Source organism: Physeter macrocephalus, chromosome 6, assembly GCF_002837175.3.
Source record: "Physeter macrocephalus isolate SW-GA chromosome 6, ASM283717v5, whole genome shotgun sequence".
Taxonomy (NCBI): Eukaryota; Metazoa; Chordata; class Mammalia; order Artiodactyla; family Physeteridae; genus Physeter; species Physeter macrocephalus.
The window spans coordinates 76601281-76616076 of NC_041219.1; the positions used below are offsets into that span (position 1 = coordinate 76601281).

General features: G+C 37.8%; 1 protein-coding gene across 1 annotated transcript in view; it reads right to left on the reverse strand.

Annotated features, from left to right (window-relative positions):
• OVCH1 (ovochymase 1) overlaps positions 1 to 14796 on the reverse strand; it is a 73119-nt gene that overhangs the window by 53670 nt on the left and 4653 nt on the right. Inside the window, 10 exon segments of the mRNA XM_024129007.1 lie at positions 122 to 250; positions 1311 to 1357; positions 1359 to 1402; positions 2142 to 2216; positions 2219 to 2274; positions 2385 to 2525; positions 3735 to 3868; positions 9930 to 10017; positions 12481 to 12667; positions 14171 to 14322. Of these exon segments, the coding sequence (XP_023984775.1) occupies positions 122 to 250; positions 1311 to 1357; positions 1359 to 1402; positions 2142 to 2216; positions 2219 to 2274; positions 2385 to 2525; positions 3735 to 3868; positions 9930 to 10017; positions 12481 to 12667; positions 14171 to 14322 (1053 nt within the window).

Consider the following 14796-nt stretch of genomic DNA (forward strand, 5'->3'; position numbering starts at 1 on the left):
TTTTAATTGTGCTACCTAGGTGCTTCAAGCACCCTAAGTTTAGGTAAACATGGTTAAATTATCTTCCCTATAACCATTTTCAGAAGCAAAATATCACAGTCATACAAGTGTTTATACTCACCTGAGGGTAAAGAGCTGAATCTAGCCTTGAAGCGTTGGAAATTCTTTTCACCATCACTTTTAAAATGAATCATCATCATATTACCAGGACTGAATACCCGAGTAGGGTTCAAGATTTCACAAAGCTTAGCTGTAAAAGTTTTAGGGAACTTTGCTTTATCGTTACAAAAAATTAAAAATCAGAAAACAGAGGTAAAACATCATCTAATTAATTTTCTTCCAAAAAGTTTTGTTTTCTCCAACTTTGCTTTGTATGGTTCCATTTCATGTGGGAATCAAACACTAGTTTCAAGATAACAGTGTACTATAATTTTATCTCGCAGGAAAAACTCTATAGATAGGGTAAGAATACCTGACTTTTAGTATGCATAGAAACCTCAGCTGACTTAATTTATTTAATTAATTTATAGACAATGAGAAGAGGTGAATTAAAGAAAATCCCAAACTTGGTATTCCTCCTTCCAGAGCATGGCTACACTTTATGTGATAGGTAACACATCTGAAATCTGCTTCACCTAAACCCCACTCTATATGGGTCCTGATCTGCTGCATTAGGGAATTGGGCTCCCTTCACCTGCCCTGACTATCCAAAGAAACATTCCAAAGTTATTTATATTCCTGGTCTCCAACCCACAACTAGCCGAGGGACACAGAGTAGGTGTTAAGGATGTGGCAACATGGCCAGAAGGGATAATTTTTCATACGCAGTAAATTGGTAGGTCAAAGCTGGAAGTATATTTGAAGATTTAGTTCAAAAATTAACTTTTAGGGCTCACGTAGAAATTATAGCTTTGAATAATCTTTTTTTGGTTACTTTTCTTGGACATAAAAATGAATATATCAGCAATTGAAGGGATTAATACAGAAAAAAAAGTTTAAAATTTTACCTTAAATCGCTGCCAAAAATTTACTGTGTTAACATTTTCTTTTTTCCCTGGGACCTCCTTTTCACCTTCCAAATATTCTGAAACATTCTTCAAATTTTGCATGTTTCTATTAAAAACTTTACCGGTAAATCAGTTGAAGTGATAGATTTTAAAGCTAAAGTTTTATGGCATCATGAGTTTCCAGTATAAGAAATTCCTATCCCCACTCTACCTCATGGTATCCAAGGAAGCCAGCCAATGCTCCAGCTACTCTGGTTTGTCTCATACTTTTCAGATTAAATTTAAAGGACAGAATGTTACCACCCAACCCATGTTCCTCTTCAGGATCACCATAAATCACAACAGCATGAGTAACAGTTTTGGTTAAATTCAATACTAAGGTCTTCAAATGTCAACTGTATAAATTATAAACATAACCAGAGAAGTGGTCAAAGAGAAGACATAAACTTTTAAAGTTTCCCTCTATACAGTAAAGGGCTCTCAGTCATACCCTCATATTCCGTTGGTAGAAGGGTAAACAACTGCAGCCTCTTTGGAGGGCAATTACTACCAGATTTAAAGACACAAACCCTTTGACCCAGTGAGTCCACTTCGGGTAATTCTATACATCCACATTGTCCAAAAACAGTGACACAGGAACATACCAGCATCGCTGGCATGGGCAAAGACTGGCAACTCACTAGAAGTCTGTTAATAGGGAACTGGTGTAAGAAATTAAGGGACATCACACAATATAATTTAATGCAGTTGTTATAAAGAAGCCCTCTGGGCTTATCTAGAAAGATCCTTGAGATATTTTTAAGTAGAGAAAGCACTGCCAAGCAATATGAATATATACATGTTTGTAAATGCTCAGAATCTCTCTCTATGTATATTCCAGAAATGTATCAGTGTTTGATTCCAGGAAGTAGGATGGGAGTTAGATGAGAAGGAGACTTACTTTTTGTTTTAGTCTCTTTTAAACTCCTAAAACATTTTAAACTACATACAAAGATCATCTTTTAGAGTTAAAAAAAAAAAAAAGCAAATAGAAGATCTTAATCATATGACAATTTAACAGTCCTGATGAAGCAAGTTCTGCTAAACACAAACAGCTAATTTCTTGATGAAGTAAAGACCTCCTTAGTTGCTTGCCTTTATAATGTGTTTCTCTGGCGCATGAATCAACCAGTGACACCCTACATTCCTGGGATACGGGTGAGGATATAGCCGGCAGACTGAATCATCCTTTCCACCACCAGCACAGCCCCACTCCCACATCCCGAACCTATGGAAGTGCTGAGGAAATCCTCGGTGAATAGCCAAAGGCATTCCCTCTTCCTCACCCTCACATCACAGAAAGACAGCAGCGAACTGCATGCCTGATTTAATACCTACCTGCTTCTGAGTTCTTCCGTGTAGCGGTAAAGGTAAGCTCAAAGCTGCTGCCACTGTTGTCTGCATCAGAAACAAAGGTAACTGTGGCCTCATTGGTCTCTGTCAGCAATGGTGCGGGCAATATATTTCCACGGACCTTACCTTAAAAGCAAAAGAAATTGAAAAAAGATTACTGAAAAATGATGGAAACAAACTTAGACACGTGCTTTTCTGATACTACCTTCCATGAACTCTCTGTTCTAAATACACCAAAGTATACAGTGGTCCCTTTAATTCATTCTACTCTCTGCTTCAATAATTTATACTCCATTTACTTCCTCATACCCAATCTCACATGTCCAAATTCTACTCATCCTTCAGGGTCTAACTCAAAGTCCAGCTCTCCATAGACAGTCCCTGACAACCAATGGAAATGAGAGTTTTTCTGAACCCCACAGCACATATCCTATTCTACGCCATTTCCTACTTTGTGGTACACCTTTATTTATCTCACCAAACTGCAAGCTCAGTAGAGCAGAGACTGCTTTTACGCTGCATACATCCAGTACTTGGTAGGATATCTGGTTTAATGATTGGTTTAAAGAATGATTACTGGGTAAAAAGGCCTGAAGCATGAAATCATTTAGTCAATAAATATTATAACCCTTAGCACAATACCTTGACTATAGCATTCTGTCAAATACTTCTGAAGAGATGTTTGTCCTAATCATTGGCCATATGGAGACCTAGAGACCGAGGTCTATGCCAGCTCCAGAGACCTTCTATCACGCTTAACACATAATATTTCAATTAAAGTAAATATATCAGTTATGCTTATATAGCTTATAAGAGGTATTCAATAAAAGAAATTAAATGACATGAAATGATCTATTGTCATGAGAAAAAAGAACATTATAAAACAATGTAGAGTTCAGTGTGTACAGTTAATATGTATAGATACATATACATCAAAATGTTAGCAGCATTTACCTCTAGGTGGTAAGGTTATGAATGGTTTACATTTTCTTCCATATGCTTTCTGTCTGTACCGGATTTGGCAAACATGCACCCGCTTTTGTGGTAAGAAGGAAAAAACTGACACGGCCTTGAAAGGAAGTTTCTAACAATTGTGAGATCAATTTCGTTCAATACTGCTATTAAACTTGAGAAAGGAATCGATAAACCTCAGGAAATATGCTGGTCTTTGCTTCAACTCTTACCACACACACTCTTGGCCCCTTCAAGAAGGGCACAGTTTGCAAGATGAAATAACTTCCCTGTGTGCAGAAATCTAATTTCAGATCCTTTTGCCCCTCTTTGTTTGTTTGGATACTCTAAAATGACAAATGAAAATAAATGTAGCATACTCACTAATAAGCACTCCACTGCTTGATTGTAAAGATACATAATCATGGTCACATTCAACTTGATTTTCTAAGTCTAAGCTTGTAAATTTTATTAGGAAAATTTTATTTACTGGTACCATTATTTTCCAGATACATAAGCTGCAGAGGAGAAAGTGAAGAAAGTATAATAAATGGCAGAGTCAAGTGTGACAAATAAGATCTAATATCTGAGGTTTAGCTCATAACTCAATACTAAAATTTTACAGGATATTAGAAGGTAAAAGGGAAAGGAAATTCTTTATGCGAGAATAATTTGTTTATGCTCAAATTGCTGGCATTTCTCCAACAAATGGAGCAGTATTAATTAGAGAATGGTCAGAAACCACCCTTTAAATTTCATTTAGTTATAAAATGCAAGAATTTTGATCTACGAATTTAAGAAACCTAAGATTCACCTAATTTATTAGTCTAATTGAAAATTCATAATATTCACCCAGAAGTTGAATTATGGATTATGAATTATGGATTGACCATGCAACATATTTTAACCCAAAGCAGCCACATCCTCCTAGGTCAGCCTAAGTCATAATCCCTGCAGCTGCGATGTTATCCAACTTCCAGTAAGGTAAGCTGCGACCTTTTACAAATATCTTTAGAAACTTGTTTAAACATTTTGAAAGTAGTTTACATAATTTAACACACAATCATTTACCTTTATTTTTCTACATGAATGCATAATATTTACTCAAGAAAAGAAATCCCAATGGGCCAGACATCCTCAGGGTCTTCTACGGCTCACATTTATGTGAGTGCAAAGCAGTTTTTTTTTTTTAATTGACAAGTGACCCTCTGTCATGATTTTCATTGTTCACTTATTTATTTTTTATTTTTTTTGAAGTATAGTTGATTTACAATGTTTCAGGTGTACAGCAAAGTAATTCAGTTATATACATATATGTATTTTTTTTCAGATTCTTTTCCATTAAAGCTCATTCCAAGATATTGAATATAGTTCCCCGTGCTATACAGTAGGTCCTTGATGTTTATCTATTTTATATATAGTAGTGTGTATCTGCTAATCACAAATTCCTAATTTATCCCTCCTCACCCCTCTCCCTCCTTTGGTAAGCACAGTTCGTTTTCTATGTTTGTGAGTGAGTGCAAAGCAATCTTATCTGGAACCTAACATGTCAGAATGAGCTTCCTTCTAAACTCCATAGTCTTTGTCAACAACCTTAGACCCTGCTAACTGTCCCATCGCCCTCCAAGTAATAACTTCTCAGGACTGTAGGAGTTATCCAACCCTTTTATGCCCAGTTTCCAAAACTAAACACTGTAATTCTCACCAAACATCTTCTCCTTAACCAGAAATTCCTTGCTTTACTCTTTTTCTATTCAAGCTCATCATCCTGAACTAGATGTAAAAATAGACTGCCTAAAATATTATTATTATTATTATTTTTTTTTTTTTTGTGGTATGCGGGCCTCCCTCTGCTGCGGCCTCTCCCGTTGCGGAGCACAGGCTCCGGACGCGCAGGCTCAGCGGCCATGGCTCACGGGCCCAGCCGCTCCGCGGCATGTGGGATCCTCCCAGACCGGGGCGCGAACCCGGTTCCCCTGCATCGGCAGGCGGACGCGCAACCGCTGCGCCACCAGGGAAGCCCTAAAATATTATTAAAATCACTTTTTAATCACATTGATTTAAAAAGCAATAAGCTGCCTAAAATATGACAATGCCCACTTTTCTAAGCACTTTAGTTGGAAAAGCACTCCATATCCATCTTCCTTCTTGGGATTCATTACCCTCTTCTGAGGGAGGCAGGAGAGAAATTACTCCCCCTTCTCCAAATAGAAAAACTGGCATTGATATTGAAAGAGTCATCACATCTCACATATAATGGGAAATACAGTTTAGGCTTTATGACTTCAAAGGCCACTGCTTTCTCCTGTTTTCATCATATTATTTTCTAATTCAAAATCTCTAACTCAAAGATGGAAAACAGATTTCAAGTCACAGGCCAACCTTGATTTATTGTTAGTGATTGCTGCATTAAAAGGATTCTGAGGTCTAGACAAGCTGAGTGAGAGAGGGGTACCAGAATTAATCATTGATTTATTCATTCAAATATCTATTGAGCATTTATTATATGCCAGGCACCGTTCTAGGCTCTAAAAGATGTAATATCTTCCATGGAAGGAGACCATCTGAATGCCATGAATCTGCCATTTCTGAGAGTCTAGCTACCGCCTACCAGAATAAAGACAGGCTTGGAGAGACTATAACTCCCTGCTTCAATTTCACATTATCTCTTTCTCCCTCACCATTGGCTAATTAACTCCATTTGGAATTTAAAAGACCCTTCTTCCATCATTCAAGTTTGCTTAGCATGCTGGAGTCACTAAGTAGGTAAATTGGCTCCATGCCTTATTACATTTCTAAGACATGTCTTTTCACATTTGAACATTCTAAAATCAGAAGGATCTTACAATGGAGTCTTAAAGTTCGGTTAGAAGGATCTCACAATGTTAGTCTTACAATCAATGGATTGAAAGAGTGTTTCAAGAGAGGATTTGTAATAGTTTTGGCCAGTCACCTGGGGGTACTATTGACTGCATACTACTTAATTTTTCTGCTTGAGGTGTTTTAGACTACACTAGTGGTGAAAACTTTAGACTACAGACTTGCATGAATATTAGCTTATGATTCGAATTCTCAGGAAGATTTGTACCCCTCCCTACATCCATTGCCAAGGTTGAGGCATGTAACTTTCCACATGAGTGGGCTTATGCCTTGTATAGCCTTACACTGAAGGTATAGGTGTCCCACTTTTATATGGAGATCTCCTAATCTTGGGTATTTTGTTTTCTTTATCGGTGGTACATAAAATAACAATGAACAAACAGTCTGTTTTCGATGTGTTGAAATAGGGTACAAATTCATGCTAATATTGAGTTGAAATGTAGCTGAAAGTCTTACTCTCTTTAGTTGACTTCTTACTTTAGTCCCTACAAGCTATTTAATATCTTATCTATTTAATCTTAACTTCATTCTCTAAACATGAAGCAGTTCAAAGCTTACAATTACTAAGACAGCATCTAGTGCAAATTCCTTCAAATTTCCCATAGATTACCTTGACATTTTCTGTTACTTTCCCAGGAAAGGAATTATCTTCCTTCTTTCCAAAGCTAAATCTTTATTTGTTGTGTTCTCATGAAACTTCCTTCACATATATATGTATTTCTCTTGACCAACCACTCTTACTCTCTCTTCTGCCCATAAGAACAGTTAGCCCTACCCTTCAAAAAGCAAAATCCCCGTTGCTCTTAATCCTAGTGCCCTATTACCCAAAGCCACTGTCCCATCTTCCTCCTTGTCTTCACTGCTCAACTGTCTTCCTCATCTCAAACAATAGCAGCTCCTTCCTTCCTGAAGGTCAAAAACCTTCAACACAATCTTAAGCCATCTTCATCCTTACCGGGATTGCTGCAGGAGCTGGTCTTTCAGTTTTTGCTCTTGCCTGTTCTATGGTCTCTTTTCAACACAACAGCCAAAGAGATCCTTTAAAATGTGTCAGATCATGTTCCTCCTCTGCTCAAAGTCCTCCAGTGGCTCCATATCTTACAGTAAAATCCAAAGTCCTTCTTATGCTCTACAAGTTTGGCCAACTCATAATCATGACCACTTTCGCCCTCTCTCACTTAGCTCTAGCTAAGTGCTATTTGTTTTTTTCTGCCAGGAATATCCCTTCCCAAGGTGATCGTTTGATGGCCTCACTCATTTCATTCAAGTCTTTGTTCAAATATCATTTTCATGGTGCAGTCCTCCTGAACATCTTCCCCAATTATTGCACAGCCCAGCACTCTCTACCCCTCCTTCTTGCTTTATTTTCCTGTATAGCACTTACCATCTTCTATTGTATGTAATATTATCTGTATTATCCCCACTTTCCACCCTACAACTTGCCCCACAAAGGAAAACATTTTTGTCTGTTTCATTCTCTGCTGTATAACTAGCACCTAAAATAGTGCCTGACACATCTTAGGGCCTCAATTAATTTTTCCTATTTGGTGAAGAGATACCAAGTCTTCAACAATCACTTAATGCACTGTGAATATAGCTTCTAACCTTACAATTCTACTGAATCAGTGCCTAACTTTTGAATTACCATATCCAATGGCATTTCATCTGAATTCATTCTGACTTTTGCAATGTTTGATACTACTAAGAACACCCTCTGTCTTGACAGTCTTTCTTGCAGAGATCTCTTCAGTACTTCATCTAAATTGAATCACAAGTTCTCTGTCTTTGAGGGTAAATTGTCTGTCATCTGTGTATCTCTTATCCAATAGATAAATGCTTTCTAGAATCTCACGCATAGCCATCCATCCTCTGCTCAAATATCCACTTATAAGGGAAATTCATTATCTCCTGCGCAGGCCATTAAATCTCAGAAATCTCTCAAATTAGAAACTACTTTACATTGTACTGAAATCTACCTCCTTCTAACGTTTACCCTCTGCTCTTGTTCTCAGCTCAGCAGTTAATCAGAAGTCCAATTCTGCTTCTATGGTAGGCTTTCAGATAAATCAAGACAGTTCCTTCCTCCTGTCAAGTCTTCTTTGGAATGAATATATTCCTAGTTTCCTCCACCACATCTCCCAAGGCACTGTTTTGAATTTCTTTTTATCTTGGTCATTGTCCTTCAGGTAATTTCCAGCCTATCAATGTTCCTCTCTAACGATTGTATCTAGAGACCTCCTGCCTACACCCCAGCCCAGGACTCTAAGAGAACAGGACTCTGGATGCTATTCTTCTAAAAGTTTAAGCAAAGATGGCAAAGGCTTTATTGGTATTATTTTATTACGAGGTTGACTCACAGAAAGTCAACTTAGACTCTTAATAAGCCTTTTAAATATGGGCTGCAATTAAGCCACATCATTTCTGTCCTATACTTGTAATGGATATTTACATTTATTTTACATTAATTTTGTAAATTATAATCTCACCACCATTTTGACTTCCCATTGCCCATGGCATAAAGTCTAAGCTTCTTCACATGGAATTTAAGGTCCTCTACAACTAAGGCCTCTTTATCTTCATTGTCCATTGCTACCCCAGTTCCTACTTACATTAACATTGTTCTCCAGCTGCACTGGGATACACTGTCCAACCAGTCCTGATATTCTTCACCTCCTGATACTTCTTATACACAATTCCCTCTGCCTGGCATGATCTGTAGAAATCTCTTATATGTTAGAGCTACAAAAGACTTCATGAGCAATAAAATCATAACTATACTTCACTGTCTAGTTTCAATACCATCCCCTTAACTGAAGCATCTCTACCCCTCCCAACCACAGTACACACACCTCACAAATCACTGCAATAGGAATTATTCTCTCCATTGTCAATAGTACCAACACACCTTGGTAGTGTGGATTATAAAGCTTATTTCACCTTGTTTTACAGTATAGTTATTTTTGTCCGGCTCTCTCCTCCTACCAGATTATAAACTCATAGAACTCTCATCTACCTTTGAATACCTTTCAATGCTCAATGCGATTTTAAAAATGAATGTAGAACACTTAAGAAAGTGAGATATTTGCAAAATTAATTTTTGAAGCTTAAAGATATTCTTAGCCATATAGAGGACAAGGTAGGTAAAAAAATTTTTAAGATACTGAAGCTTATAGATCATGAACTATTTTCCCTCTTCTAGGCAACACTGAACAAAGTATTACAATTATTACAGAAATAAGTGGGACAGGATTAACCACTAGATTCCCAAAACAATATCACTACCAGCTGCTGTTAATGTTAGATATTTGAATACATCAATTCAGGTTAAGTTCCAGTCTTTTTTTGTTTGTTTATTTTTTTTTGGTTTTTTTGGCTGTGCCCCGCAGCTTGTGGGATCTTAGTTTCTAAACCAGGGATCGAACCTGGGCCCCCTGCAGTGGAAGTCTGGAGTCCGAACCACTGGACTGCCAGGGAATTCCCCTCGTAAGCTCCAGTCTTAATGCTGATGATTCAAACTAACAGGTATCAGAAATACCAATTAGCAAATATTTGTCGTCCAATACCAGATAAAATATTTAGGGTTTTATGTTAATCAAATAAAGTAATTGAGATACCAGATAAAATTGCCAAAACATGGCCCCTTAAAATGGCATGATTTGGGGGGAAAACCCAGGGATCATTCCTACCAGGGTTACGTACCGATTATGAGAAGAGTTGCTCTCTTTCAAATGGGGATAACGAATCTTCCCATTTTCTCCAAATAATACTGTTCCCTGAGGTCTACAATCTTCCAAAACATACGAAGAAAAGCTGATTATTTTGCTCAGCCATGGACATTTCAAGACACATTGTACAGACTCAGCTTGAAGCTATATAATTTATATTATATCATTCGTATTTATGGAAATGCATTTGTTTGTAGGTGCCATTACCTATACTTTGTATTTGCAGACTTTGTTAGGAAAATTTCTAAATCATAATTTTAAAAATATATAATAATTTTATTAATTAACCATCTGATATTCTTTACAATACTTTTTCTCCCACTTTTCCTGAGGTATAATTGACATATAACATTATATTAGTTTCAGGTTTATGACATGATTTGTTATTTATATGTATTGTGAAATGACCACCACAGTGAGTACAGTTAACATCCATCACCATACATAGGTACAAAAATTTTTTTCCTTGTGATGAGGACTTTTAAGATCTACTCTCTTAACAACTTTCAACTATATAACATAGTATCATTAACTACAGTCATCATACTGTACATTTTTATCTCCAGGACTTATTTTATAACTGGAAGTTATAACTTTTGACTTCCTTCACCCATTATGCCCACCCACTACCTCTGGCAACCACCAATGTGTTCTGTATCTATCAGCTTTTTTTTTTTCTTAATTCCACATATAGGTGAGATCACACAGTGTTTGCCTTTCTTTATTTCATTCAGGATAATGCCCTCAAGGTCCTATCCACGTTGTCACAAATGGCAAGATTGCATTCTTTTTTATGGCTGAAGAGTACTCATAATATTCTTTACCTGAGTTCTTCAGATTTAACAATTATCCACTTTTCTCAAATCATGAGTCATAGTGAAGCTGTCAAATTATAGTGTATGAAACTAATACGGTGCTTTCCCATCTCTAACTAGGATTTCCTGGGTTATAATAAAATACCTTTGTATAATGATATTAAAAGTAAAAGTACACAAATTTTAGCAATGACATGGCAAGTCTCCAGCATTCGCTCAGAAATTTCAGACTCCTGTGTCACATTTTAATTGTTGGAAGCTAGAACAGGTAACTAGGGAATGAGAAGCTTAGAAAGATGATATTAAGGAGGTGTTATTTAAATAAATTACTTGTCACATTCTGATATTCATTTGACTGTGGAATTGATGGTTATTGCCTGATTTCACTGCCATTTAAAAATACTGTTACCATTAACCTTTGTTCAGCGCTTGGTAACCTTTTTAACTTTCTCTTCTAGGTGATGAAAACTGAATAGAATTGTTACCAGGAGAAAACTTTCCCCCCCGCAGTAATGGCAATGAACAGAACACTTTTACTCTGAAGACCAAATGAAAGTGAGCTGAGAGTGGGCTCTTGTTTGAGGAGGCGCTAGTGTCCCGGCCTTTAACACATTTGGTTCTTACACTAAACCGCTTGTTCCTGTAAGCTGTGCTTCCTTATGCCTCTTGATTCTGCAGAGGCTGTCCCTTGTGCCATTTTCTAGAGCAAATGCTGTTCCTTTTCATTGCAAAGCTTCTGGCCCCTCAGAACTGAGCCCCCTAGACCCCCGGTCAGTGTTCTTATAGCTCTCTGGGTTTATGTGAACTTCACCTTTTCTCACAACTGTCCATTTACTTCTTTGTCTCCCCCAGTAGTTGGGAAGTTCCTTGAGGACAGGTTTGGCATCCGCAGCCCAATATTTATTTTCCGAATCTCGATTTTAGTGCCACAGAACAAAAATAACTTTCCAAAGCCTCCCTTATGTTTCCACTCTTGCCAAGTAAAATTAACAAGGGTGGGGCTTCCCTGGTGGCGCAGTGGTTGCGCGTCTGCCTGCCGATGCAGGGGAACCGGATTCGCGCCCCGGTGTGGGAGGATCCCACATGCCGCGGAGCGGCTGGGCCCGTGAGCCATGGCCGCTGAGCCTGCGCGTCCGGAGCCTGTGCTCCGCAACGGGAGAGGCCACAGCAGTGCGAGGCCCGCATACCACACGAGAAAAAAAAAAAAAAAAAAAATTAACAAGGGTGAATGAGAGAAAGGGTGATTTTTTTTGGGGAGGGGGGGCCTTGGGGCATGTGGGATCTTAGTTCCCCAAACAGGGATCAAACCCTTGCCAGGTGATTTATTTTTAATGATCTTAAGTAGTTTAGGAAAAAATTATGTCGACTGGTTAAATGCAGAAAGAATCCTCTAATGAGTCTCTACGCAAAACTATTTTACAATCTCATAAGTACAAAAAAGCCCACGTTTCATGAAAATCTACATGACCATAAACGTGAAGATCCAGTTGATGTTCAAATTAAATTGACGGGTATCAGTGTCAATTAATTCAGAGTTAGAAGTTTATGTACATTGTATTCGGAACTGAAAAGCAGCCATAGTCTTGCTTTATTTTAAAGCTTATTTCCGATTATATCTGCAACATAGAGTAACTATCCTTGAAAGAAGCATGATCATCTTTTGAGTTGCAATGAAATGAGGAAGGAGGAATTCATAGAAATGACACCCACCTGTCATGGTCTGAGTGATGAAATCCATTGACTCAAACAGCCTGGAAAAAATGCCAGGGGATGCCCTTCTATGGTTATTTCTGAAACGATTCCAACCTCTAGCACAACCAGCTCCCCAGGAAGTTATCCCAGCAAGAACCCAGTTTCCATCATCTCTTCTACAAACAAGTGGACCTCCAGAGTCCCCCTTTTACAATAGAGAAAGAGCACATTTTAAAATAGTCACAAGTTAAAAATGTTTTATCAGGTCCAAAAATATCAGCACACATCTCAGAGAGAGAAGAAGTAGAGGCATATAAGCCCAAAGGTCATGATTCATCAACATTTTTTGTCTATCATTTTGTTTCTCCATCATTAGTTTCAAAGGACTGTCTTTTCGCTTAGATGTAACCTCCTTCCACCCACTTCATGCAATCTTGTCAATCTAACACTGAATCCCTCGCTTCCTCTCAGTCTTTTGGGAACAATCATATATATTTCAAAATAAATAGGAGGAGGAGGGGGAGTTCACAGATATATGCTTCCACTATAGCCTGTCATCTGGAATTGCTCAGAAAGACTGTGTCACATCCCAAGCCCACAGCACCAGTGAATAGAGGCCCTAAGGTCATGCAATAGCTCAAGGCTTTAAAAACAGAATGCCTGGGAACCTAATTTTGTCCCAGGGGCTATATATAAAGGATCCATTGGCTCTCAGACTAGAGGATAAAGGACCCACAACTTCAGGATCCTTTCTTTAAAAAGTCTTCATAATGATATGTTGCTTTGAAAACATGCCAATTTTGCATCAGCTTAAACCCCCTCAAAAGGCACAGAGTTGTTGGAGAGCTTTATCCAAAAAATGATTGCTTATAAAGGATGAGACAGGACAAAGCAACTTAAGTCTACCTATGTTCCAATTTAGCAAGTGGAATAACCGTAAATTTCTATCTCCTTCATCCCAAACTCTTCCTGGTGCTTATTCTGTTGCCCCGTAGAAGAAAAATTAAACATTTTTCCAACAGAAAATTTTAGGGACCTTCACATGGCAATTTCAAGCTGCTTGCTGGCAAAGAATAAAGAATCCCTGCTCCTACAGTTAAAAAAACAAACAAACAAAAAAACCCACTTTCCAAGTAAATTATCTTCTTCATCTTAAAACGCATGTCTTTCACAAATTGGCCTCCCTTTCCTTTCTTATCTTGTCAGGATTGGTCTTCTTTGTGAAGCTGTTATGTTGGCCTTGGGAGGTCACTGTCATTCACAACATCTTTTACCCCATAGTTACTATAGCTACGCTATCCTTGGTCAAACTTTGTGCAAACACTGCATTCTTCACTAAAGCTTGAAGAAAAATTACAATGTTTAACAGAAGGTGGAACGAAAAATAATTCAGAGCTGACCTAATTAGTTAGTCAAAGTGGTCATCTTGTTTGATTCCATTAGGTTGGAAATGTTGAAACCACCTTCCCTGCCTCTCCTCTTCACTCCCCCCAAAAGAGGTACAGGGGTAAGAATGGACATGGGACAGAAAAGAATTCTCTCAGCCCTGTTCAAGGAACCTTTTTCAGTAGAAGCCAGATGGAAAGATGAGGAAAAGGGAATCTTGAAGAGGTAACCCCCCAAAAGCAGCTCAGGAGAAAAAAAAGACAGAATCCACTAACACCCACGTGATAGCGGGTGAATAACTGGACTGGTTTATGCTTTTTACCTGGCAGGCAAGCTTTTCTCCATCAGGAAAACCCGCACACAACATGGTCCTTCCCAGGGGAGGAAGGTTCATACCCTTGAGCATAGTTTTACATGTTCTCTCATCCATTATGGGAAGTTCCACTTCCTGCAGGACATTTGAATATTCTGCTGCTGTGGAGAAGGGACTGGTATGTTAGTCAACAATTGTCCTCACTGAAAGAAACCAATAAGAAGCTTACAAGTTTAAAACTTGTACATGTTTAACCAAAATGTGGAAGGCTTTTTTTTTAAGCTGTGAATGATATTGTTTCCTAAAATCTTATACTATGTGAAAAAGGACATTTTTTTTTAATTTAGATTTTTAAGGTAACATAGGCAATTGTGGCTTCTCTGAATATATGCTTAAATGTTTCCTCAAGAGGAAAACTTTAGTCAGTAAGGCAATATTCTGTAAAATTCTTCATTTTTTTAAAAAAAATCACAATATTAAAGGTAAGGAAGCTTAACTATTGTTACTTTATTGTATTATTCTTCATCTATTATAGTCACCTCTGGTTCCTTCATCTGACACACCGAACCAAAATGGCAGCAGGAGGAATTTTATGTAGAGCTTTAAGTATAGACTTTTTTTTTTTTTTTTTTTTT